This window comes from Ochlerotatus camptorhynchus, unplaced genomic scaffold (assembly GCF_037179485.1).
Source record: "Ochlerotatus camptorhynchus isolate MF236.1 unplaced genomic scaffold, CSIRO-AGI_Acam_v1.1 ptg000137l, whole genome shotgun sequence".
NCBI lineage: Eukaryota > Metazoa > Arthropoda > Insecta > Diptera > Culicidae > Ochlerotatus > Ochlerotatus camptorhynchus.
Window position 1 is genome coordinate 1,740,339 of NW_027040627.1, and position 27,992 is coordinate 1,768,330.

The window sequence follows — 27,992 nt, forward strand, 5'->3', positions numbered from 1 at the left end:
TTGTTGTTGTACGCTATCACAAGTGTTTAGAATCAGATTTCGGTAAATTTTACACAGTTGCACCATTGAGAGGTAATCTTCTAAAATGTATCTACGGTTCCGAACTATCACGGTTGTAGGACAAAAAATCGTATAGACAATAGGTTCATGCACAAAATTAGTATGAAATCTAGGAGAACCCAAGTTCAAATCGATAAGTTTTCCAAAAGGATGAATGAAAGCTAGGAAAACAAAAGATCGAATTGGCATATTTTTATTCCTCTACACTCTATTTCAATTCTACTCAGTGACTGAGTAGTATTGCCCTCTTTTTCTCTCACGGACATTTTACTCAGTTGCTGTTCAAAAGGGAGATTACCCAGTCATTGAGTAAGTTCCCTTTTGAACTGCAGCTGAGTAAAATTTCCGCGAAAGAAAAAATGAAATAGAGTGTAAATTTCACTAGACCTTTTGTCCATTCGACAATAAGTATGTTAAATTTTTATCGTAGATTCACTGTTACTTCAGTAGCCGCAAAAACACTTCCAAGAATTTAAAGAATTAATAGACATACTTATTCCTATAAATGCTAAAAAAAACCAGAACACTTACTTATCAACCAGTGGTCCACTGTAGTCTTCCGGGAACTTCGGTGTAAACGGCAGGATGTACTTGTACAGTCGTTCGTTCAGGACGTACAGCTGCGCCGTGGTAGAGCACTTGACGTTGAACCACCAATCACAGGTCAGGGCAACCTAATTGGAATAGAATTTGCTTTGTTAAAAATAAGAAAACCAAATTCCCTGCCATTCGCAAACCCAACTCACCTGACTGAAGATGGTTCCATTCGGGCAGAGGAAGGACGCCTTGCCGCCGTTCAGATCACAGTAGTGCCAAACCTGACAGTTGGTTTGCGGATCACCGAAGAAGCCCTTGTACCGTTGTTCCTTGCAGCTGAAACTGGTTTCCGGAATTTCAGAATAGTTCGGATAGTCGATACCCGGTCGGCCGGAGTTCGGTCCCGGCGATGTCGGTCCCAGTTCCGGATGATGCGGCATGTAGGGACCCGAATCGGACTGGTCATCGTCATCGTTGTGAGTGGCTGGTTTTTTAGTGGGTTTCGGTGGCTTCACATGTGGCGCCGGATGATGGTCGTACTCTTCGGTGGTGAACTCTTGCTCCGGTTGCTGATGGACTTGCTGCGATGCTTTGAGGTTGTTCAGGATCTTCACCAGCGTTCGGATGGAGTTGTCTATGTTGTCTGGAGTCAGCGTTTTTGGGAGGTGGTTACTGTCTTGAAGTTTCTTGAGTAGATCGGCGAGCGATGTCGATCCGGATGCACTGGCACTGTCGATGATTTGCGTAGAACTGACGGGGTGGGGCGGGGGATAAGGCTTGGCTGGGGTGTTATGTTGATACACGGGACGGGGCTTCTCCTCGTGATGGGCTGGTAGTAGTTTGGTAGTTTTGGCTGGTTTTGAGAGTGGAATGTAGCCACCTTGAGTGTAGAAGTTCTGTTTGACTTGTGCTTTGTAGTCGGCCTGCTGATCGAAGTAGTTTGGACTTGGGGACCGGATATCGGCTGGGTTGAGGCTCTCGGTGAGGTGTTGGCGGATGGGAGGTGCCTTGGTTGAAGCGCGGTGGTGTTTGTATGGTGGGGGCTTCTGGCGAGCGGAATACTTTGGTCGAGGAGTTGTTGGGATCGGAGGTGGTGGAGCTGGAGTACTACCCGAAAGTGGGATGTAGGGAGAGTAGTTCTCCTTGAGAATCGAAGCGGGATGGGGACGCGGAGTTGAGTACTCGACGCGCTGTGGGATATTCCGTGGAGTTGAGTATTCTACGGCTACAGGAATCGGCACGGGTATTGGCTTTGAACCAGGTCTGTATAGGTCGGAGTCATCTAGGTAACTCGGTTTGTGGACAGAGATTGGCTTAGGACCTGGCTTGTATATGATGTGTTCTTCCAGGTAGCTTGGCTTCGACACGGCTACCGGTTTCGGAAGGGTCTTGTAGATTTCAAGCTCGTGATCGTAGCTGGGCTTGGGAATGGGTTTCGGGTTGTAGACCTGGTCCTGATCTTCGTGGTAGCTTGGCTTTTCCTTGTAAGTTGCGTATGAGCCGGAACCAGTTGAAGGTCTTGCAGGCTTCTCGTGGTAGTACAGTTGATTTGGCTCGGGTGATGGTTTGACCAGTACGTAGGTGGTTTGGAACTTCGGGCCGCTGTAGCTTGGCGACGGAGTTGGTCGGGGAACTGGTTTGAGGTCCACTTCTTCTTCTTCTTCGCTTTCATCTTGTACAATGTGCTGTCCGTTGGGCGATGAGCCACCGCTGTTGTAGGTAAGCGGGGTAAAGGCACCGGGCAGTTTGTTGGAAGGCAGGAACGGATTGATCTGGTATTTTTTGTACACGGTGGCGGGTTGATACTGTGGAAGATTTCCGGAATTAATTCAGGTGCTGAACTGTACATATGCGTGAATTAAATTTATTTGTTTTATTATCAAAAAGATCCATATAGCAGTTGGTAATTAGGCCATTTTGACTCTCGCCAAATTTCGATATTTTTCAATAAATCATAGCATCAAAACGTCTCTTCTAATCAAAATGATATCTGAAACAAGGTTGTAGGAAACTGGATTGCCTTTTCAGAAAAAAATACGCACTGAAAATAAAATCACAAATTTTCAAACAATTATGGCAAAGGTTACAATTTAACTACTAAAAACTCTACGCTCCTCTAACTTAAAAAAACAGGTAGGTTAATAAACCTGAGTACCTATGCGCTTATCTTACTGGATACAGCATAACAAACATTTTTAATAATTATTTCTAGGAAGTCCTGAAAATGTATTGCGTGAAGATTGAATACCTCAGATCTGAAGTCCGGAAACCATTAAGCAATGTAAGTCCATGATCTAAGAATTTTTCTAAGTAGGCATGTGATCTGGGACGCTTTCTAAGCCTGAGAGTAACAACTTGAGTTCAAACATGATTGACAATTACCTTAATCGGACTTCTTGTCGCTATGGCCGGTGGAGTTGGTGTGGCGGTCAAACCAGATTCTCCAACGCTGTTACTGCTGCTGCTGCTGCTGCTACTGCTAAATCCATTTGGTAGAATCGATGGTTGTGGTTTCGGTATGGTCGCCGGTGGCTGAATTTCAATCGCATACAACTTCGAGGGTGGAGACTGCTGTTGTTGATATTGCTGATACTGATGCTGATGCTGTTGATGCTGTTGTTGCTGTTGTTGTAGCTGACCACGAGTGTTGTACAGAAAAGCCAGATTTGGGTCACGGCCTCCACCTGATCCGGAGTTACTGCTGCTGCTGCTGCTGCCGCTGCTACCGGAGGACGACGAAGATGGGGACGGAGCTAATTGATGGCGGTGTGAGTATTCGTACTTGATTGGAGAGTTATTTATCAGAATGGTCTTGAATGAGTTTCCTTGAGAGGATCCAGATGGAGAAGATGACGCTGATAAAGAGGACTGATAGCGTGTTGATTGATGGATCTGCGGTTGATAGGATTGGTACACCAGGGGCGGTTCCCCTCCGAGGCCGCTCTGCTGCTGCGGGTGACGCTGGTATTGTTGAAGTGACAATATTTGCTGCTTGCTACCATGCTGGCCGTGGTGAAGGTGTGACTGTTGCGGTTCCTGAGGTCGCTGTGTCCGCTGAAAATATTGCGAAACGAAATCCGGTTTTAAATTTAATTATTATTCTCTTTCAGTCACCGCAACCCCCTAATTTTGACTACATTATTTTAACACCTCATGAAGAAACTAATTCGCAGCCGACCGACCAGCAGTAATCTTACGCATGATACATTATCAGCAACTAGTCAAGTCACATTCTGATCGGTAAAGGCGTGTGTTCAATCCCCCAGACATAGTCTACAAAAGCAAACGCCGAAGAGTGTTGATCAAAAACCAATTAGAGGCCCCGTGACGTTAATTAGACACCTGAGTGTAAATTACAACCACCCGCACAAAAGCTCGACCAGGAAAGCACTCTCACTTTTGGCTACTGTTGTCGTAGGACTATTGTCTAAGCCCAATTTCGTTCGTTCATTATATTGGTCCGGCTATCGGAGGCAGCGGAGATCTGGAAATTGCCATCCAACTCAATCACTCACTCATTCACAAGCACCGCCCGCAGTCGAGTGGAGAGCCCTCAACAACGATGGCAAATGTGACAGATCGAAATCAAATGCACGTTACGACAAGAGAATCAGATAGGTCGTCAGATGGATGGATGGATTGGATTGAATGTATCTCACTCACGGCTAGTTTAGCGATTGTGTGGGAACTCCGGGTACGTTTGGTGTGCCATGCACAAATCATAATAAATTCCCCATCTGACGGCTCATCTTCAATTGCCTTTGCAATTGATTGCTAAAGGTAGGGATGTTGCATTGCAACAAGACTTCAATGTTGTCCTGAAATTAATTAAGTGAGTGTTTGTCTTTAGTTGCTATGCAACAGCTTTTTTCTTAGAATGCTTGAATTACTTCTAGTTATTGCAGATTAGAGAGATTTTCAAGTCAGAATTTTTGCAAAAACAAAAATATAGTCTAGTAGGAGTAGGATTCTGTCAATTTGAACATGGCTATGTTGAATTTCAGGAATTCAAAGAGTTTTAATAAATTATCAACAATTCAAAAGTATTTCAAATGTGTGTGTTTTTTAAATTAAGGCTACTTAAAGTATGTGTAATAATAAGTTTTGCATTTCGGAGAATAAAGTTATATAAAGTCATACAATTGCCCGCCTAACAAACGTTGTAATCTAAAGCTTTTACTGGAATGAAAATAGTACAATGTTCAAACACACAGTCTTTATTTGTATTAAAACTTATAGGAAGGGTAAAGAAAATCTCTAAGTCAAAGTGGCCATTGAATAGATAAAATCTGGAGAACCGGGAATCACAAACAACCGGTAATTTGATTGCAATCATAAAACACATTTGTTATACCTTCATAGACCATAGACCTTGTTAACGGTGAAACTGACATAGACCGGAATCTTAAAATGTTGTGTATGCATGACATTAAAAAAAAACAATTTGTCCGATTTGTCCAAGGAACTGGAACAGGAGTTGGCCAACCACACCATATCCACGCAAGATCGTTTCTTCGGTTTGAACACTACAGATGTGAGGCAACTTGATTATGAATTGGCCGTGAAACTCGCCGAAAGTGATTGGCTAAAAAGCTTCCGCCAAAGACACCCCGAAATTACACTTCAAACCCCCGAAAACACTTCAGTAGCCCGAGATAGATGTTGCAATAAACCGGATCGGAACCATCCCTCCTCTGACGAGAGAGGAATTTTAATCACTGGTGTAATTTGCTTGTCTGCTACAGGAGTCTACGTCTCTCCAATTTTAATGTTCCCACGTGTCCGGATGAAAGATGACCTATCAATTGGAACACTAGCAGGGACGCTGTTCAAGCACATCCCAGCGGATGGATGCAGACGGATTTATTCGTTGACTGGTTCAGGCATTTCCTGCTCCATGCGAAGCCCACGAAGGACGAGAACAATTTGAAATTACTCGATTTGGCTAGAGAAAACCAGGTTACTGTCGTATCGCCCCCTCCGCATTGCACCCATCGCCTACAACCATTGGACGTTTCGTTCATAGGTCCACTCAAGTCGTATTACTCAAAGGCGATCGAAAACCGAGAAAGTAAGGGACAGCGGGTAAAACATACTTTGATTCACTTTTTGCTAAAGCTTACGGCAAGGCAACTCCCCAAGTAACAATTTGGTTTTATGAAGGTTCTGTAGACCATGATTTAGACTTGTAGCATTCTTTAAAACCACTATAAATGTTACTTGGGTCAGCAAGCTACAGAGGAAAATGGTTTTCTATCCGCTTGGTACCAAGGTGTCTTCAACGGTGCATATTTTGCTCAATCTGATATTTCAATTAAACCTGCTGCATGAGGCGAGGTACTGGGAACACAGTTACACTCACGAAATAATTCTATTGGGTTCAAGGAGTATGTATTTATATCACTACAACCGGTTTTCCCGAAATACAATCCGAAAGTCCCAGGTCCATTCATATTAAGCGGCTGTTCATTTGTACTCTTATACGATGCGATTTGGACTGAATCTGTAGTATTTTACGATTCTCTCTCTGTGCATTGTTATACGACTTTTGGTTGTATGAGTCATAATCTCAATAATTTTTTCATGCAATCTCGAACAACGTTTCAGTTCGAGTATTCAAATGTTCGTAGATCTCATTGTTTTCTAAAATAATTTACAAGCTCAATCTAGTAATATTCCAAATTTCGGATTTAAAAAAAATATCTAACTTATGAAATATAATGCAGGGCTGGTAGCGAGTCACTTTTTAGTGACTTGGTCACTTTTTTCAAGCCAGTCACTAAAAAGTCTCTTTTTTAAGGCCAAGTCACTAAAGTCACTTTTTCTTGTAATCAGTCACTATTTTCAACTTTTTTTAGCGTGAATTTATTTTAAGATTGATCATTCTTCGCTTTGTGACGTCGCTTAATGACTTCGCTTTAATCGTCTTTCTCTATCTACAGGGTATCTACTCATCTTTCTAAATAAAATTACCTGAGTTTTCCAGAACTTTAACGGATAAATTCCAGGCTTATCATAAGAAAGCTATTTTTTAAATGCGTTAAAAATATGCTTCTTTGCAGATCAAAATATGCGGCCCGTTAGAGACATCTTGGCGAGCCAAGATCTCGACTATTGCAATTTAATTTATGTGTTTTTAAAACGGATAGATCTGAGGATTTAGTAGTTAGTGTCATCTTGTGTTCTCCCAAGTTGTTAGCTGCCCATCTGTGTACCCCCATATTTGTCTTTTTCATTAGAGTGTCGCTTAGTTCGAGATCAAGAACATATTGCTCTCCAAACCTTGTGTTCTCAATCCCTACCCTGCCATCCATTTGTTACAATTTGGTACCCGTAACCTCGAGATAGCCGCGAGTAATCGGCCCCCGCTTTACTAACGTTAGTTTTAAGTAATTTTGTAACCCAAACAATGAACATCGGCTCCGCAAAGCTACGGCAAATGAGACTCGAAAAATAAACGCATTATAAAAAAAACAATAGCAATTTACCCAAACGTTTTCAAGACATGGCAATCAGTTTTAAAGAAACAGCTTTACAGCTTTAAAGAAACAGCAATCCATTGAATGCTGAAGTTTAACACTTACTTAATTTCTAACTTAATAAAGTTAAAAAAAACTTACTTAATTTGAGTAAGTCCAAGATCTAAAATTATTCAATATCTTAAAGTTTCGCATTCCATGTACAATTTCAAGATATTGAAAATTTTCAAAGTGCCAAAAAAATGATTTCAATTCGATTGAATTTTATTTTAAATTATTTATTTCAAGTTCGTAATTAATTTTATTAAAGATTAGAGATCTTCAATGCAGTCCCATTAACTTCACAATAATGGTAGGAACTTTGGAGAAGTTCTGAGTAATGAAAAGAAATGCTGAGAATTTCAGTGAAGCTCCATAAAATAAGGGAAGTTAATACGCTGAAAATATGGCAAACTCACTGGAAACTTTAAGAACCTCAAAGCGGTTCTTCTAGCATCCGATTTTTTTTAGGAATGAATTTCCTAGAATTTCAGAGAACTTCACATGTGTCAAGCGAACTTGAGAAATATAGAAAACACGATTTTTAAGAAGTTCTAAGTGCCTCAGAAATGCTAGTTCTAGAGATCTTTGGGGAATTTCAGATCTTAAGAGCAGTTTCCGTAGCTTTAGTCCAGACTTTTGGAGCAGTTCAAAGATCTATAATCGTAAATTTAGACAAATTCAGGATAGTTCCATAGTGTGCTGAAAAAAAAATCGAGAACCCTTACGATTTTGCGATTCAGGGATATACAGAGGCCTTCAGAAAAATTATGAAAACTTCAGAAATATTTCAGAAACTTCACAGAATCCCAAAGCAGGGCAATTTAAAGGTGTTTATGGGAATTCTATTTAGTTCCGAGCAGAACTGAGATCCTCAATAGAATTTAGAGCTTCAAGAACATCAAGACAGATTAGAGAATCAAAGGGCAGTTCAAATAATTTCAAGGAATTGTAGAAACCTTAAAGAAGTTTCGAGAAACTCAAAGAATTCCCGCAAACTTCAGCAAAGCTCCGAGAGAATTTCTGGAACGTGATAAAAATTATATGTACATCAGGAAAATGTGAGAGTATTTTAAGGGTGTTATATCATGGAGATTTCAAGAATTTAAAAAAAATGCGAAAATTTAGCTTAGTTGATTAGAGAACATCAACGAAGTTCCATTAATAAAAAAAAATGCGAGAACTTTTAGTAAGCTTCAAGTAAATTCAGAGAACTTCTAATAAATTTAGATATTTTTAGATGGTTTCATAATATTCAGCGAAGTTTCGAGTACTTCGAGGACGATCATATAGCTTCAGAATAATCCCATTAATATAAGCAAATTTGCAGCAACTTACGGAGTTCCGTGGATTTATGGGGTATTTCAAGCATTCTATGATTGATCCAAAACGTCAGAAGCGTCAGGGAATGATGAATATATATCATAAAATTTGAAGGAATATTACACAAATTTAGAGAACTTCAGGTAAGCATAGATAAGTTCAGGGAAAATTAGTGAGCGTTTATAATTATTATAATAGGGTAGAGAACTACTTCGTTCTAAGCGCCCATGTTGGGCCTATCGAGCAGAAAACTTCTAATAAATCCATGATTTCAGAGTTAACAAGTCAATTATGCGTTTTGTACTATACTTTAGTCAATATGCTACCGAACGAAGTCAATGAGAACGCGTGATATGAAGGTTTGCACCCATTATTCCCAAAAACAAAAGAAGCGTTCCGACCGAATAAATTATTATCTTCATCCGATAGGCCGAAGTGAATTTAGTGGCGTTTCAATGCGTTAGGCCGAGTTTGGCGTCAAAAAGCAGTGTTAGACTTTTGACAATATCTCAATGATTGGTTTCTCTTTATCAAATCTTACGGTACGTACAGAAAGGTAAATAAATTTGGAAGCCATGAGTGATAATAGGATTCCGTTTGGTGCTAAACTGCGCTAGATTAAGAAAGACTAAGTGCGGGTTGTGCTTAATAGGTCGGAAATGGGGCAGTTAACCCTACTTACGAAAAATCATTTAATTCCAGTAAAATTGCGGGTTCTTAAAAAATACTGATAAATTCAGGGCAGTCTAGAGAACTTTGATTAAATTCAATAATCATTTAGGCAGTTTTAATACCACCAGGAAAGTCTAGACTATTTGAAAAAGTTTTAAATTAGTGCCAATAATTTACGGGAAGTTTCATGAACTTCAGAAAAATCTTGACAACTTCAGAGAAAATCATAGAAACATATTAATTATGTCGCTCTAATTCCATGAAAATTGCAGGAGCACAAAAGTTCCTGAAATACAGAAATTCACAGAAGGACAGTGATCGTCAGAAACATTTCGAGAACTTCATAGAAATCTATGGAGCTAAAGAGGATATCCGCGAACTTCAGGAATTTTAATTAACATTAGCAAAATGCGGGAGCATCTGAAAGAAGTTTAGTAAGCTTCGAAAATTGAAAGAATTTCAGGGGAGGTCAGTTCCACTAGTTTCAGAAAATTAGTGAAAATTTAAGGCACTTCCCAGATTTTCAGATAACTTCAGGTTACGTTGAAAATTTAATTGAGGTCTTCCCATGAGTTTAGAAATTCAGTGAAGCTTAAACATTTTTAGGATGGTTTAATTAAATTCAGCGCAGTACAACAAGCTTCATGAACTGCAAAAACCTTGGAGAAGTTTTGAGAATTTCAGAAAAGAACAGAGAACCTCAGAGCAGTTCTGTTAACATAAGAGAGTTTATGGAACTTCAGCGAATTGTTAAACCTTTAAAAGAGATCTATGATCGTTAGAAAAATTGAGGAAACTTTAAGGAAGTTTAAGAATTTAATGAGAAGTATTGTGAGCATCAAGCTAGTTTCTCAAACAAAAAAGAACTGCAAAGCAGTTTCATTAACTTCAGGACAAATTTGGGAACTTTCAAGTAGTTCTGAAGACCTCAGAATAGTCCATTCTGATTTCCATTGAAACATACCTCAACATTTCGATGATGCTTCAAATTCAATTTATCTTGAAATTCACAACAATAAGAAACCCTTTGGAAAGATTCTCCGAATATTCATTGAATTCATTTCAAATTTCTTTTTGAATCTTCCCTTGGAATTCTACTCACAGAAAGAATTCAGTCTCCTAAGAATTTATTGGCATTCCTTAGCTTTCTTCTCATAATTTGTTAGGCAAACTCTCCTGAATTTATTTTCCGAATACCTTTGAAGATGTTCTGGAGTTATTCTCAGATTTAATTGTAATCATCCTTTTAGTATTTTCAAAAAGATTCCAAGGACCCGGATTCGTTTTCTCCCACAAACTTTATGAAATTATCCTCAGAAGACCCTTGGAATTTTCCTCTGAAGGAGTTGTGCTCCTCAAAACAGGGTGGCCAGTGAACCGGGAAAACCGGGAATACCGGGAAATATCCGGGAATTTGAATAGTAACCGGGAAAACCGGGATAAACCCGGGAATTCGATGAGAGAACCGGGAAAAATAAATTAACCACACAATAGGAATAAATTTTGAGACCAGAATTTCAGAATAAACTGTTGAAACAGAGTGATTCTTTACCAAATGAATGTCTTTCTCTAAAAGTGCATAATTTTCTTCAGATTCCCGTCTTATTGTTTTTAGAATTTAATCACTCTGTCATATTTCAAATTGATTTTCGTCGTTTCAGATGAAAGGTGCATGATCCTTAAAACAAAATGTTGAAGATGCTGGACTTAAGAAACAAATATTTATAAAAACTGAAACTGAACTATTCTTTTCCGGAGTTTGAATTTTATTCAAAAAAAAAAATCTCATGATATGAATTCCAGAATTAACTTGGAATTCTGCTCTGAATTATCATGGATTTCTTCTGAAATTAAACAGAAAACGCTCGGCGTAATAATTATAACAGGATACATCACTCGAAATTTTATTTAGAAACCCCTTGGAGTATTTTAAAGAATTTCTTTCTAATTATTAGCAATACATTTTGTTGCAGCTCTGTGATGAATCTTTCACACTAGGGTTTTAATTATCGTCGGAATACTCTTAAAACTCTGTGTTTTGTTGAATTCTAATTAAATTCTCTAGGAATGATTCTTTTTTTTTTCACGGTCCACATACAAATCTCCTCGGAATCACGTAGGAATTGTCTCTAAAGTTTTTTTTCACAGCTCCTTTTGATATCTTCAAAAATTACAAATTATAATTACAATTATAAATAAAATGGAAGCACTGCTGGATAACTGTAATTGAAGTTATTCACATCATGACTTGCTGTTTGAATATATATTCAGGAACATCCTCTAATTGAATATACCAGAGGAACTCAGTCCAACAGTTTACTTTTAGATATAAATACGAAATGTAGGTTCTAGAGTGGGTTCAACAGAAAGAGGCAGTTATTCAGACCCCATTAGCACCCTTATTTCAAATAATGATGCAACTCACACAAAACAAACTACAGAAGTCTATTCATCATCCTCTATATAGTCAGTTTCCAACAATGTACCCCATCTTTCCGACCGTTGATAGACCGTTGTTTTTCACAGCACGATAGGTTAGGTTTCTGGTCTGCCTTATCATCCTATGAACATAAAACACCAACACCCGTCACTTCCCGCGTCATCCTCAATCCGATTTATCCTTGCGATTTCAAACCAAAACATTCAAGGTGTCAGAAATACCGGGTTGCTGGGTTGGGTATTTAACAAACAATCGCAGCTTGCTCTATGACCGGCACAATCGGTACACTTGCGGCAAACTTGCGGCACACTGACAAAAAAGATGACCCAAGATTGGTGTGCCGAGTGACCTACCCCTTGACGTGGGTATTAAATTTAATTAACCATGTTTACTTTCACGTTGAGCGAGTTACAATGTCAGTAGGTTTTACATATTTATGTCGTGTTTAACTATGTACACCAGCGCGAGTGCTGTAAGGTTAATATTTATGTTAATGTAGACAACGGAGTCAAGACACATTTTCTTTTTCCGATATTCCTAACAATTTGCTCTATAAACGCTCCTATAGTTGCGGTACGTTAGAAGCGTTAGGTTCCTATAGTTGTGTATGGAGTCTCCATACACAACTATAGGAACCTAACGCTTCTAACGTACCGCAACTATAGGAGCGTTTCCCCTAATTCTCATTTGTATCAAGTTAATTTTTTCTGATATTTTTAAAATTAAATCTCTTATTCTTCAAAATTCTGTTTTATAACCTATTCATCCAGATAGTATTTGCCCTAGTGACGTTAATTTCTGATACTCAATAAATTCTAGGGATTTGAAATCATAAGATGTATCGAGCATAACAATTGGTAGAATTTGATTTTTAAAAGTATCTCGAAAAATCAATAAATTGTTTTGAATACATGGATGGTTGATTGGTTGGTTGTCTTTATTAAGGAGATTTTCAGCCAGACGCTGGTTCATCTTCGGCTCGTTTTGAATACATTGCGTGACTCATAGAGTTGAATTTTTTCTTTAGCTTTAGAAAATACTTTTCTGTCATTTTGCTTTTATTTTTCCCATAAATAACCTCCAAGTTGGCCACGTTTTAAAAAATGCGTACAATTTCGTTTTATGTTGAATATTAACAACCGGGGAATTAATATGATTTGAACCGGGAAAACCGGGAATAAACCGGGAATTTCAAAATGAAAAGTCACTAGCCACCCTGTCAAAAATTACTAAGAGTTTTCATTAAAATTTGCTTTCAATTCAATTCAGGGTTTCTGGAGTCAAAGTCCATGCACAGTTTTAAAAGCTTGTGGAATTTTATTATAATTTCTTAGGACCTCATTTCGAGAAGTTCTGGGAAAAAAATCTGTCAGAAAAACATCAAATGCAATCTGCTTTTAAGGTAGTTCTGAGGAATTTTAGATTTCTTGTGAAGCTTGATAGTTTTGAGTAGAATTTCTTTTTTCCCAGAACTTCCTCGAAATGAGGTCCTAAGAAATTATAATAAAATTCCACAAGCTTTTAAAACTGTGCATGGGCTTTGACTCCAGATTCTTGAAAATGTATTGAAGTATTATAGCTTTCAAGTCCACAACTAGTTCAAATTTAAAATTTCTAGGAAATATGCATGTTCAAAAACAAAACAAAACATTTCAAGTCTCGTTTTTACCTTTGTTACTAGCGTAACATAGGTATTAGAATCGATTTTCACACGTCTTTCCGTCTGCGCCCGATAACCATCCACACAAGCTATCTCACCTGCATAAAACATTCTCAATCTATAGAACCCAATCGATTCTCAATTTCATCTCAGCAAGATTTTTTCGAGAATCTCAGCAAGATTTTTTCGAGATGGCTCATTCGACAAATATGGTGCATGTCGGTTAACCCCTGTTTTTTTAAGTCAGGGGAAGGCTTTATGTTTAGTTTGGGCGTTAGCATCAGAAGAAGAAATCTTGCGCAAAATCGTGGAATGTAGGGAAGAGTAGCCCATAATGCACCCCTGGGGTAAAATGGCCCCGTGCAGTTTTTCGTTGCTTATCCATTACTAATTCTGGAAATATCATGTGCCAGAATGGTAATTCAAGCACTGAACTAGCAATGCTGATTGTCACATTCACGAATTGACAATCGGAAAGCTATGAAAAACAGCGCAGGGCCATTTTACCCCAGGAGTGCGTTTTGAGCCAATAGACCTTTTCGATGCTGAATCGTCTTTCTCTATCTATCACACATGTATGAATCGACGGTGTATTTTCCCACTAACCTGTTTCCCTCTGACTCGCACTCGTTGGATTTAAATGGCACAGTAGTGTGCGTAGATATTCACAAATGAGTGAAGTGTCAGACACCTTTACCGAATAAGAGTATTCAGTTTTGTTGCACCAAATGAATGAACGAAACGAAAAACGATGGTTAAATACAAAAAAAAAACGATCTCAACAGTTCACCAAATGTTCAATGATTGTATACAACTTTGAACTGCACATAGCTTCTCTTCGTTTCTACCGCACATCATTGCCGCATAGATAAATACAAATCAGTGGATGATACATAAGGAATCGCAAACGTCATCTTTCTACCCAGGGTGGCCAGACCTACCGATTTGGGGATAAGGTTCAAAACTTGCTCTACTCGGAATTCGTTCAACTTGTACAAAGATCGGTAAACTGCTATAAACTCACTGTCCTTCAAAGAAGCTTCCGGAGGGACATCTAAGGTATCTAAGACCACCCACGATTTGTACTAGTACATTTGCTATGCTAAATCTAAGGAATATGTTTGTAGAACTACACAGCTAAAAAAAAGTAGTGTAAATTTCCGTTACTATGATGCACATAAATGGAGCGTCATAAATCATACAAATTTACATTGTAAATCGTGTAAATTTATGAGACATGTCATGCAATATTCCATATATTGTATGCAACTTTCCATTTTTGTTTGCAACATTTCTTGCAAGCTGCTAGTTTACGTGAAAAGGAAGTTTACATGCATGAATGTTTGCATGCATGGATGTTTACATCACCAGTAAAATTCAGATTTTTTTAGTGTGTACATTTATTTATAAGGAGAATTTAGAAACTGTAAGTTTATTTTAGGGGAAGGAGAAAATCCAAAGCGATTTTAGAAATAAATTCAGTTCTAAGAATAATTCCATTGAATTGAGTATGACAAATGATTTCAAATGTAAGTTCCGGAAAGCATTTAGACGAACTAAAAAAAAAATTCTGAGATAATTCATCTGAAATATTGGGAGAATACTAAGAGCGAACTCAATAGACTGTCCAAGAGTTCAAAGTTCTTCGAAATAATCTAAAAAGATACCAGCATGCTCAGAAATTATCGTAAACACCCAAGACTTCAGTGTGATTATTCTTCTGGAAATATTCAACAGCTCAACACGGCACAGGTATGAAGTTCTTCACATTTCCCTGAAGTTCTACGAAATTCCTTGATATTCTATGCAGGCTTGCAATTGCTCATTACAGCTAAAATGCTATTTTTCGTAATCATGAAACAATGAGATACTATAATGATAATTTTTATTTGTAAGATGCAAGAAGAGGTGGTAAAGTTTGTGTATGACATATAAAATTTGTCAATTTTGCTTTCAGAAGGTCCCAACTAACGATTAGCTGTAACGATGAGCAACCCGATGAGCGAGCAATCAGCGATCATAAAATCGCTAATTTTGACCTTCTGAAGGCAAAATTGACAAATTTTATAAGTCATACACAAACTTTACCACCTCTTCTTGCATCTTACTAATAAAAATTATCATTTTAGTATCTCATTGTTTCATAATTACGAAAAATAGCATTTTAGCTGTAATGAGCGATTGCAAGCCTGATTCTATGAACTTCCTTGAACTTTCACAATTTCCTCGGAAGATAGGGGAAATACAGGTAATGTCAGCCTAAGTGTCCCTAATTTGGGCCCATACATAAATTCAACAATCGACTAACTTTTCAATAGCATCCAAAAATATTCATTAGTATCGTCCCAATAACGCGTTTATCTAGATAAAATTGATTAATAGCAGATTTTTAGCGATGGGCCCAATCTTAGATCCATAAAGGGTGATACGGTCAAAATTTGGTCAATATCAACTTGACGTATTTCTTTCAATTTTGCATTTAAAAAACCTGAACACCCCTGATTTTGAAGGTGTGTGTGTGTAGAATGTTGCTCCTATTTTGATTTTGGAATTCACTCTTCAGTTGTCAAAATGCCGTCCAAGCAAGAAGAGCAGCGTATCAAAATTTTGCTCGCGCATCGCGAAAATCCGAGCTACTCGCACGCAAAGTTGCCAAATCAACCGTTACAAATGTAATTAAAGTGTTTGGGGAACGTTTGTCGACAGCCAGGAAGTCTGGATCGGGGGGAAATCGAAAACCGGAAGCCGCTGAGACGACAAAGAGAGTTGCCGGTAGTTTCAAGCGAAACCCTAACCTCTCTCTCCGAGATGCCGCAAATAAGCTGGGTGTATCGTCTACAACCGTGCATCGAGCCAAAAAACGAGCCGGACTATCGACTTACAAGAAGGTAGTGACTCCAAATCGCGATGATAAACAAAATACGACAGCCAAAGCGCGATCCCGGAGGCTGTACACGACGATGCTGACGAAGTTTGACTGCGTGGTAATGGACGACGAAACCTACGTCAAAGCCGACTACAAGCAGCTTCCGGGACAGGAGTTTTATACGGCAAAAGGAAGGGGAAAGGTAGCAGATGTTTTCAAGCACAAGAAACTGTCAAAGTTCGCAAAGAAATATCTGGTTTGGCAAGCCATCTGTACCTGTGGCTTGAAAAGCAGCATTTTCATAGCTTCCGGGACTGTCAACCAAGAAATTTACGTGAAAGAGTGTTTGAATAAACGTCTGCTGCCTTTCCTGAAGAAAAACAGTTGTTCCGTACTGTTTTGGCCGGATTTGGCATCTTGCCATTACGGTAAAAAGGCCATGGAGTGGTACGCCGCCAACAACGTGCAGGTGATTCCCAAGGACAAGAACCCTCCCAACACGCCAGAGCTCCGCCCAATTGAGAAATACTGGGCTATTGTCAAGCGGAACCTAAAGAAGACCAAAAAAACTGCTAAGGGCGAGTAGCAGTTCAAGGCAAACTGGCTTTCTGCGGCGAAGAAGGTGGACAAGGTGGCTGTACAAAATCTGATGGCAGGGGTCAAGCGTAAGGCCCGGCAATTCGGATTTGGAAAAGCGGAAGCCTAACTGAATATTTTTCCTGAATTTTATACTAATTGAACTTGAAAAAGAAATTTAATTTGATTTTTTAAATAAACGATTTCACCGATTTACACGCGTTTTCCCTTGACCAAATTTTGACCGTATCACCCTTTAATTACAAACGCAATTCAAATATTGTGAATTCCACGCAATTCCCAGAAGAATTTTGAGGGAGCTCCAGGATAATTTTCCCCCAATAGACCCCTTTCATTTTTTTGTCGAGAATCTGAGATGAATTACATCGGAATTCTACGGAAAAAAATAAAAACAAATTAGCTTCCAGTTTAAAATTTGATTAGAATCTAAGGACGAATTTGAATCATTTTTTGGAATGCTCTAATGATAATTTCTGGACTGTTTTAAAGAAATTTTCAAGGGACTTCCAGTGGAAATTTCAAATTAGTTTTAGAAGAATTCTGGAAAGAACTCTGTGGCCAGAAAGCACTATATATCTGAGGAAAGAAATAGCTGATCGGGTTGTGTTGCCAAAAACGGGTAGGCACTGCATCTGGATTTTTTTTTAATTGCTGGGAATTTCAGGGAACTTTGTTTTTTTTTTAATTTAGTCGACACTCTGATTTGTTTTCCTTTATTAGAGAGACTTTCAGCCGTGGGCCCACACTCTGAATTATTTATTTATGTTATGGTCAACAGGTAAAATATTCACCCCAATGACAGAATACTTATTTTAGACAAATTAACTCTTGAAATTGCACTTATTTATAAAACGGGAAACATTGAAATTTTTTTAATATTTGATTGCAGCATCTGTTAAAGATGCGACTCATCCTCCGCATGGGCTCATTCCATCTTTAGTTGGTTCGTGAGAGGCTGTTGTTAAGGAAAGCATGCGATCGTAGATTATGGCGGCGAGTATTGATGTCGATACTACTCAGCAGGGTAGAACAGTCAATGTTTCCCTGAAGAAGATCAACGACGAAGCTCGCCACGTTAAATCTCGCATCCAAAAGCTCTAAGTTGATAAGCATACAACGGTTTTCGTAGCTAGGCAGATTTGTTGGGTCATTCCAGCGAAAATGCCTTAAAGCATATCGGATGAACTTCCGTTGAATAGCTTCAATACGAAAGGTTTCGTGTGGAGACCACACGACCGTCGAATACTCCAGAATAGGTCGCACCAACGAACAGTATAATGCTTTTAGGCAGTATACATCTTTGATTTTTTGGCGAAGTGGAAGATGAACCCGAGTTGTGAGGAAGCCTTGGATACTACGTATGCAACATGATCCCGAAAGCTGAGCTTAGAGTAGATCAGTATTCCCAGATACTTGATAGTTGATTCACGTTTCAATTTTTTGCCCGTCAGGGTGTAGTCATGGTGAAGAAGCGAACGCTTGCGGCCAGAGGAAATTACAGAGCATTTCGAGACATTCTGTGACATACGATTAATACGACACCACTCAGCGAAGACTTCCAATTGTTGCTGCAAGAATCACTAGGTTTTTTTTTACCACGAGATAGAATTTCAGGTCGTCCGAATACGATAGTTTAAGACATTTCAGGATGGTGTTGACGCCATTCATGTACAGCAGAAACAGAAATGGCCCAAGATGGCTCCCTTGGGGAACGCCGGATGTCTCGGTGAAGGATGAAGAATCATAGTCTCCAGTCAGGTAGGAGTAGAGCCGAGTAAGCAAGCCATCGTGAACACCTATCCTGTAGTATTTAGCCAACGCAGAATCTGGGATATAGAACAGCTACCGGAGGAGTGGAAAGAGCGAGTAATATGCCAAGTATATAAAAAGGCGACAAACTAGAATGTGAGAACTATCGAGCGATCACTCTTCTTTTTTTTAAGGCTTTATTAAAGAGATTTTTAGCGTTAGGCTAGTTCATCTCTACGATCACTCTTCTTAACGCGGCCTACAAAGTGCTTTCCCAGATCATCTTTCGCCGTTTATCGCCGCTAGCAAGCAAATTTGTGGGAAGTTATCAAGCCGGTTTTATGGACGGGCGATCGACAACGGACCAAATCTTTACGTTGCGGCAGATCCTTTCAAAAGTGTCGTGAATATCAAGTCCCTACGCACCACCTATTCAACGATTTCAAGGCCCGCTTATGATACTATTAACCGTGAAGAGCTATGGAAGATTATGGACGAGAACGGGTTTCCCGGGAAGCTGACTAGACTGATCAGGGCTACGATGGATGGTGTATCGGGTGCGTTATCGGACTCGTTTGAAACTCGCAAAGGACTTCGACAAGGCGATGGTCTTTCCTGCCCCCTGTTCAACATTGCGCTAGAAGGTGTAATAAAACGTGCGGGCTTTAACATGCGGGGCACGATCTTCAATAAGTCCAGCCAGTTCATCTGCTTCGTTGACGACGTAGACATTGTGGGGAGAACGTTTCAGGCCGAGGCGGAGCAGCACACCAGGCTGAAACGTGAAGCAGAGAAGGTTAGATTAAAGGTGAATACGTCGAAGACAAAGTATCTGTTAGCTGGAGGAACCGAGCGGGATAGGGTTCGCATAGGCAGAAGCGTGACAATCGACGGAGATGAGTTCGGGGTGGTGGATGAATTCGGATCATTGGTGACGTCGGATAACAACTGCAGCAGAGAAATTAATCGGCGTATTATTGCCGGAAGTCGTGCTTACTGCGGACTCCACAAGACCATGAGGTCGGGTAAACTTCACCTCCGTACTAAATGTACCATGTACAAGACGCTGATAAGACCGGTAGTTCTCTACGGGCACGAGACGTGGACGATGCTCGAGGAGGACCTGCAAGCACTGGGTGTTTTCGAACGACGAGTGCTTAGGACCATCTTTGGCGGGGTATGTGAGAACGGTGTATGGAGGCGAAGGATGAACCACGAGCTGACGCAACTCTATGGCGAACCCTGTATCCAGAAAGTTGCGAAAGCTGGACGGGTACGATGGGCGGGATACGTTTTTAGAATGCCGGTCAACAATCCCGCAAAAAATGGTGTTTGCCTCGAATCCGGCCGGTACAATACGAAGAGGAGCACAGCGAGCAAGGTGGTTAGACCATGTGGAGTAGGATCTTGGAAGTGTGGAACGGTCAAGAAATTGAAGACAAGCAGCCACGGACCGAGTGAATTGGCGTAACATTGTGATGCAGGTGCAACCCTGTGGGATGTCGGACCAAGATAAGTAAGTAATGTCATGGTTCATTTTGTTAAATGCTGCGGAGAGGTCTGTGTAGATGGCATCTACTTGATGGTCACGTTCTACTTCACATATGATGAACGAAGTGAACGTAACTAAATTGGTTGTCGTGGAACGCTTAGGCATGAAGCCATGCGGGAGACGAAACAGCCCAGGGCTAAAAGTCTCCTTAAGAAAGATATAAAAAATTAAGCCATGCTGATCCGTCGAGAAACAGTGTGCAAAACTTTGAACCAATTTTTCGAGTATAATCAACTCGGTAGTTTGAAACAGTCCTTTTGCAGCCTTTCTTGAGGATTGGGAACACGGAAGACTCTTTGCAGCAAGCTGGAAAAACGCCTGACATCGAGGAGAGATTGAAAACGTAGGTGTCGTGAGAGCTGACAGGCAGCGCTTGAGGACTAACGACGGTACACCATCTGAACCGAAGTTTTTAGCTGCCTCCCGGCTGAAATTACTATTTCGCTGGTATTAGAAAATGGATGGCTGGAGAAGGTTGAGGAAGTGACGTTACTAGACGCAGCGATTACATCCTGAGAGCTGCGTCGTTCGTTGTTGAAAACACTGCTGAATTGTGTGCGAAACAAGTCGGCAATACCCACGATAGAGTCCACTTCCACTACGCCGTTCGTCATACTTGAGGGTAGTCCGCTTTCCTTTCTTTGGGCATTCACATGACGCCAAGAGCTCTTAGGATTTGATTTCAGACGACGCTGAAGCTGGTGTGCATGGTACAGTTGGTTGTTGAGTCGCTTGTAATCCGTGTTCGCTTTAGAAATAGCATGCTTTCGTTTAATCGGTTCGGTATTTGCTGTGTTTACGAAGAGTAGCAACTTTAATTTTTTTCAATCGCTTAAGCTCTGATTTCGACCAGGCAGGTTTAACAGGTTCGCGATTGTTTCACTTAGGTACGAGTTGATTTAGGATGAATACAAAAATTTTACTTCCATTATATATATATATATTTTTTTTTTGAAACTAGTTGCATTAAATTGGGTTGCAATTTGAGATCACACGATCAAAAAACGGACGAAACTAAAATTGCGTCGAAAAGAAATGAGTGTATTATAGAAACCACCCAGTATTGCTAATAATGAACAAAGTTTTAGGGTCCATTTTGGCTGACATTAGGGAAATCAAACCTATTTAGTGTTTATCTAAATATCATGTGCAAATTCCTACCCCTGTTTAGAAATGTAACCCAGCAAACCACGACATCCCCACACAACAGCTTCTAATCTGTGTGACACTAGCAAATCTCCCGTCCCAAAACAATCTGTCCAGCTTTGAGAGGCTACTTACAATGGGCATATAATTATACGCCTGATTGATTGGCAGACTGAAGTCGCCATTAGATGATGGGATGTAGAACGTCATGTACGGAATCAATCGTCGGTTCCGGTCCAGGGTTTGATTGTTGAGGGGCACCAGATTATCCGCACGGGACATCAGTCGTGGGGGTGGGGGTCGACCCTTGGCCGTGGCATACCGTTGCAGAGGGAAATTACTTCCTCCATAGTGGTATTGGTTACTCTCCGGCGACAGGGATGCTGCTCCGACCAGTGCGAGCACTGCGGTTAAAGCTGTGGAAAATAATGAAGAAATTTTCTAATTAGAATTGATATTTCCATACAAACGCAAAACTACTTTAATTCTCATTCCTCTCCATAGTAGGGAAGGAAAAACAAACACGAAAAGTTTAATGTTGTTAACAGGCGTGTAAAGCAAACTACTCGTGACTTGGGATTTGAATCATTCTTCTCTGTTTGGCAAGCCAAACTTTGTCTCGGAGTGGCTTTTGTGGACCGACCGACCGACCAAGGCACTGAACATGGGCCGATTTCCATGTTCACAACTCTCTTAACTCCTTCTCCCTGACATTGTGCAACAAGACGAAGTAGTTTAGTTTCCCCCATGCCGAAAGCCCGCATTTCACTCTATACCCCCAACGCAGCGTGGCCCCACGTTTCGCCAGTCACACATTATTCGGAGTGAAATTGATTTCATGCATGTTTTATTTCCAGAAGTCCAATGAGACCATCTCCTCCCTCGCCTATAGCTTTGGCAGCTCCGTATGGCTTGGAGAAGTTTGTGGTAAAACAAACTGAGAAACCAAAACGTCTAGGGTAATATCGTGGGACACTCGAGTGCACGTCTACCACCCGCTGCTGCTGCTGCTGCTTCTGGGGTGGTCTTTTACTATTGGTCATACCGAAAGAGGTGTCACAATTTGAATTGTGCAGTTGTCCAGAGGATAGAGAGGATTGCAGAACCCCAGTCGCTTGCTTGCCTGCCTTGTGACTACTTACGGGATTATTTGGTTGTTGTACATACTTATTATCGTCTCTGGAATATGTGGTCGTCGTGTTGTATGTGAACAGTTCCACGCCAAATGACGAATCGGAAAGATTCGACCTTTTCTGATTTGGATAAAACTTCGCATAATTGTGTGTTATGGGCAAACATTCAGATTTTTTTAGGAAAATTCGGTTATTTTGGATGTTTTAATTTTATTCAAAATGGCGTCTATGTCATTTTGCAACATAGATCAAAAATATTCAAGATTTACTTTAAAGTAAGCCATTAGATTACCTGTGGCTTGCATCGGATAATGTGATTCGAATCAAGTCGAATGGTTGTATCGTTAGCGAGAAATTGTTAATATAGTCTCAGCAGAACCAATCGTGTAAAAAAAACGTGTTCAAAAAAAGCTTTGAGTGTATTAGAGTTTTTAACACTAAATCGAAATTTTTATTCAAAATCACAAAAAAAAAAGATAACTTTGTCTCAGAAGTCCTTTTGATTATAAATTACGTTTTCGTGCTAAAATTTATTGAAAAATGTCACTGACGCCATTTTGATAAAAATTACTAAATCCAAAATGGCCGAACTTTTGCAAAAAATTGAATGAATGCCCATAACACGCAATTAAAGTTTAATGGCAATCGGAGAAGGTCGAGTTCAAATTGTTATGTTTTTATCATATTTGGTCTGGAACTGGTCATGTGGCTTATTGCCCCAGCATGCATGTACGTGTTTAAATATGTTGAAAATTTCTTTTTGCTACGATGTCACTTTTAGGCCACATATTTCACAGTTAATTAATGTTGGAATTGTTCGTTTTCCGGCAGTTAGTTGTAAGTTTTTTTTTTATGATATGAAACAATTTTAGAAAGAACCAAAATTCACCATTTATTAAAGATTGCAGTATTCGACATGAACATCACTCGTTCTTCTAAAGAGCAGCAACAATCGTGCCAAGAACCTAGCTTCAGGAACCTAGTTTTTTTTTTTCATTCCAATGATTTCGAAATTTTCAAAGCCTTATCACAAATGTTCTGAGGTTTTGAATAAAAATCTTGACTCAATATACTCGCACAGATTCTTAAGCCTAACACGGGAGATATTAAAATCAAAGCGGTTACAACATTTGTTGAAAATCTTGCACATGCTAGTTAACGGCTTATTAGCGCCGTAGCTTGTGCGAGAAGCCAGGGTGTTGAAAAAATAATAAGAACGTAAATTGACTCGTCTGATATTGACATTCAACTGCTGCCGAAGTGGACCGCAATTAATGTCCGATCGTACGAGATCAGCGATGAAGGTAGCCTTAGAGACGCTACGGCGAACACGAAGTATTTGTTGGGACATCAAATTTCAGCGATTTTCATAACTAGGGAGGTTGAAAGGATCACTTCAGGGTAGCCAACGAAGAGCGAAACGTACAAGTTACCTTACCAATCAGGCTAAGGCCTTTTTGTCCTCTGCTGTCCGAAGAAATCGTTTCCACTCTACTCGATCCATGGCCACACTTCGCCAGCCTCGTAGTCTGCGAAGGGTCCGCAGGACGCCTTCTACTTGATCGATCCACCTTGCCCGCTGCGCACCTCTTCTTCTTGGGTCGCTTTCTAGAACCATTTTCACTGGGTCATCGTGCAGCATTCTTACGACGTGCCCAGCACACTGTAGTCGCCCAATTTTTGCAATGTGGACGATGGATAGTTCTCCCAGTAGCTGGTGCAATTCGTGATTCATTCGCCTCCTCAACGTTCCGTCATCCATCTGCACTCAACCGTAGCTGGTACGCAACACCCCTTCCGTTCGAAAACACCAAGGGTTGTTCCTCCACAAGTATAGCCCAGGTCTCGTGGCCGTAGAGGACCACCGGTCTAATCAGCGTCTTGTAGACAGTCAACTTTATGCGGCGGCGAATTTTATTCGACCGGAGCGTCTTCCGGAGTCCAAAGTAGACACGATTCCCTGCCATAATGCGTTTTTGAATTTCTCTGCTGGTATCATTTTCGGCGGTCACCAGTGAGCCCAAATACACGAACTCATCGACCACCTCGATTTCGTCACCGTCAATCTGAACTCGGGGTGGGAGGCTAACATTGTATTCCCTAGAACCTCTTCCTTTTATGTATTTTGTCTTTGATACGTTGATGGCAAGTCCAATCCGCCTAGCTTCAGTCTTCAGTCTGATGTACGTTTCCGCCATCGTCTCAAAGTTCCGTGCCACGATGTCAATGTCATCGGCGAAACCAAGAAGCTGGTTGGACTTCTTGAAGATCGTGCCATTCGTGTCTATCCCAGCTCTTCTGATCACACCTTCTAACACGATGTTGAATAGTAGACACGAAATTCCATCACCTTGCCGTTACTTCGAGTTTCAAAGGGACTCGAGAGTGTCCACGATACTCGAACAACGCACATCACTCGATCCATCGTCGCCTTGACCAATCGCGTCAGTTTATCCGGAAATCCGTAATCTGCTAATCTGCCACAGCTCATCTCGATCGATTGTGTCGTATGCGGATTTGAAATCGATGAACAAATGATGTGTGGGCAGGTTGTATTCGCGGCATTTCTGCAGAACCTGCTGAATCCCGCCTGGTATTGCCCCACGAACTCACTTGCAAATGGTGACAGGCGGCGGCATAGAATTTGGGAGAGTACCTTGTAGGCGGCGCTCAGCAGTGTGATCGCGCGGTAGTTGCAGCAATTTAATTTGTCGCCCTTTTTGTAGATTGGGCATACCTTCCATCCACTTCCTATAATATCTCCTTCTCTCAAATCTTGGCAATTACTCAGTGCAGCGCTCTAGCCAGTGCTTCACCACCGCACTTTAATAGCTTCTTCAGCCAACCGATCTCCTCCTCAACTTCTTGAAGTTCAGGGGCCGGTAGCCTGTCGTCTTCTGCACGTGCTCCAAGGTCTGTTGCCGTGCCACCTTCGTTTCCTGCTGCATCACCGTTGAAGTGCTCGTCATAGTACAGCTTCCACCTCTCAATCACCTCACACTCGTTCGTGAGAAGGTTACCGTCCAAGTCCTTGCACATATCGGCTTGCGGCACGTAGCCTTTGCGCGAACTATTTAGCTTCTCGTAGAACTTCCGTGTGTCGTTTACGTGGTACAGATTTTCCATCGCCTCGCGATCTCGGTCTTCCTGCTAACGCTTCTTTCTTCGGATAACCGAGTTTATTCTGCATCGCTCCACATTTAATCTCGTGCGTCCAGCATTCTCGCCCATGCTGCATTCTTCTCCGCTACTAACAGTTTGCATTCCTCGTCAAACCAGTCATTTCTTCGGTCCGGGGTCGCAGTACCTAGTTCCACTGCAGCAGTACTACCTATGGCGGAACGGATGTCCCTCCAGCCATCTTCAGGAGAAGCTGCGCCAAGCTGCTCTTCCGTGAGTATTGCAACTTTCAGCTGTTGCGCGTAGTCCTGGGCAACTCCGGCGTCCCGTAATTGCTCAACGTTGGGTCGCGCCGTCCAACTTCTACGTCGAGTTTTGAGCGCATGCATACTGCAACTAGGTAGTGGTCCGAATCTATGTTCGCACTGCGGTACGTGCGGACGTTGATAATGTCGGAGAAGAATTTCGCGTCGATTAGAACGTGATCGATTTGGTTTTCTGTGTGTTGGTCAGGTGATCTTCAGGTGCCTTTGTGGACATCCTTGCGGGGGAAAAGGTACCACTACCATACCCCGAGAGGCTGCAAAGTTCACGCATCATTGGCCGTTGTCGTTCGATACGGCATGCAGGCTGTTTGGCCCGATTGCCGGTCTGTACATTGCCTCCCGTCCAACCTGAGCGTTCATGTCGCCGATGACGATTTTGATGTCCCGTTGCGTCCCTGCGCATAGAACGCTTCTTTCTCGTCGTCGGGTCTCCTTTTGTGTGGGCAGTGCACGTTGATAATGTTGTAGTTGAAGACACGGCCCTTAATCCTCAATTTGCACATCCTCGCGTTGATCGGCTGCCAACCACTCACGCGTTGGCGCATCTTACCCAGCACTGCAAGGCCGGTTCCCCGCTCGTTGGTGGTGCCACAGCTCTGGTAGCAAGTAGCCGCTCGATGCCCGCTTTTCCATACCTTTTGTCCCGTCCAGCAAAGTTCCTGCAGTGCAACGACTTTGAAGTTGCGTGGTTGAAGTTCGTCATATGTCTGTGCCGATTGTTCCGATCCGTATTTCTTTCTTCAGTATTTGCAACCTCCTGTCTCGCCGGGGGACCATCGCGCACAGCTCTGTTTAGAGTTGAACGCTGGCAATAGGACGGTGATCAGCCGCTCCTAACATGGAGAACTGACACCGTTTTGAGCCGCACCTCCATGGTGAACAGACGCTCGGGTTTGGTGAGGCATTTCCTCTATCACCATACTATGGTTGAATGGCCTCAATACGATTCACCCCGTTGCTGTAAAATGGAGCCCATACTACGGAACAGTACTCTATTTCATTGATTTCTTCACTATCATATTATCTTCAACGTTCTTCCTCTAAGCCTGCTGCTAGTTCCCTTCTTGTATTCCCATCAGCTTCCATATTCTTTTTCCAGTAGCGTCGTGTTCACATGTGCAACTTGTGCACGACACAGGTGTAAATAATTTAAAAAAAATGCGTTTAGATTTTTAATAGATTTTATGGTCACATTATAGCTGTACTTCTTTACTCCAGACCACAAGTGACCATTAATACACTATTTTATAGGGTGGTCAATTAAATCTTCGACCTTAGTTTGCTTCAAAAAGGGTTAAATTCAGTTCGGATACTCTGCCTAATCCCTAATGCATTGATTTTTAAGCATGTCGATAACACTACCATGACTAAACTGCACTATTTACACCTAAAAGCGAGCTTTTTTGGGTGGCGGGTGACAAGTTTGTGAATGGTCAAATACCTGATGTAAGCCAAGCAGACCTTCTATAACCTCTTGAAACATACCACAAATTTTCCACAATACATGGCGGTTTGCACCACTAGTTGTAATTGAAACTTTCAGCAGTCACGCGTCAAACGGGAGCAACACGGAAACAGCAGTCTGGTACGCTTTGGACGTTATCATACTTGCTGACCGGTTTTAATATGTGAGTTTAAATTAGAAGAACATTTGTGATGTATGTGTGCCCAAAGTGTGCATTTCTCGCTGTGCACTTGGATATCTGATTGTGATCAAGTGAAAAATGGAGAAAGAGTGCGCAAAAGCCCGCTCTCACTCTCATGTCAGTTGTGAATCTCTCAATTACCGATAGTTGCGCCGGTGCGCCTGTCAAAAGTTATGAGCTTCCCCTGGTTCATTCTGATAGTGTTGTTCTGATTGTTGATTAATTCCAGTTTGCTACGCAGGGGACTATTAATTTTCTCCAGATTTTGACATTGTTTTGTATCAACAAATGTTTTAGTTTTGCAATTCCTCCTATTTCGGTTAGCGCGAAAAGGGCCATACAAGTTTTGTTTATACAAGATGATAGGCCCTTCAAATGTTACCTTAGGTATTGATTAATATAGTGATGGAGAATATGTCCCTCGAATTCATGGAGCATTGAAAAATAAAACAAAAACTAATATGTGGTGGTAAACTACACCGTTCGAAAAATTCATGTAATTTTCTGCAAGATATAGCGTACATAAAATTTACGCTAGATTTGGCATAAATTTACGCGATATTTCGTGTAAATTTAAGCGCAATATGGCATAAATTAGCAATATTGCATGCAAGCTTGCAGACGATTTCGCTGTTTATGCTAAGTAT

At 40.9% G+C, this 27,992-nt stretch overlaps 2 protein-coding genes across 5 annotated transcripts in view; one reads left to right on the forward strand and one right to left on the reverse strand.

The window, feature by feature from the left end:
- Positions 1 to 27,992, forward strand: part of LOC135700502 (uncharacterized) — a 430,325-nt gene that overhangs the window by 16,518 nt on the left and 385,815 nt on the right. The gene's annotated exons all lie outside the window — the stretch shown is intronic.
- LOC135700489 (uncharacterized) overlaps positions 1 to 27,992 on the reverse strand; it is a 325,126-nt gene that overhangs the window by 13,688 nt on the left and 283,446 nt on the right. For both annotated transcript variants that reach the window (XM_065221017.1, XM_065221016.1), the window contains 4 exons: positions 21,256 to 21,536; positions 2,980 to 3,651; positions 807 to 2,402; positions 592 to 734 (listed from right to left, as the gene is read on the reverse strand). In XM_065221017.1, the coding sequence (XP_065077089.1) occupies positions 592 to 734; positions 807 to 2,402; positions 2,980 to 3,651; positions 21,256 to 21,536 (2,692 nt within the window). The remainder of the gene's footprint in view (positions 1 to 591; positions 735 to 806; positions 2,403 to 2,979; positions 3,652 to 21,255; positions 21,537 to 27,992) is intronic.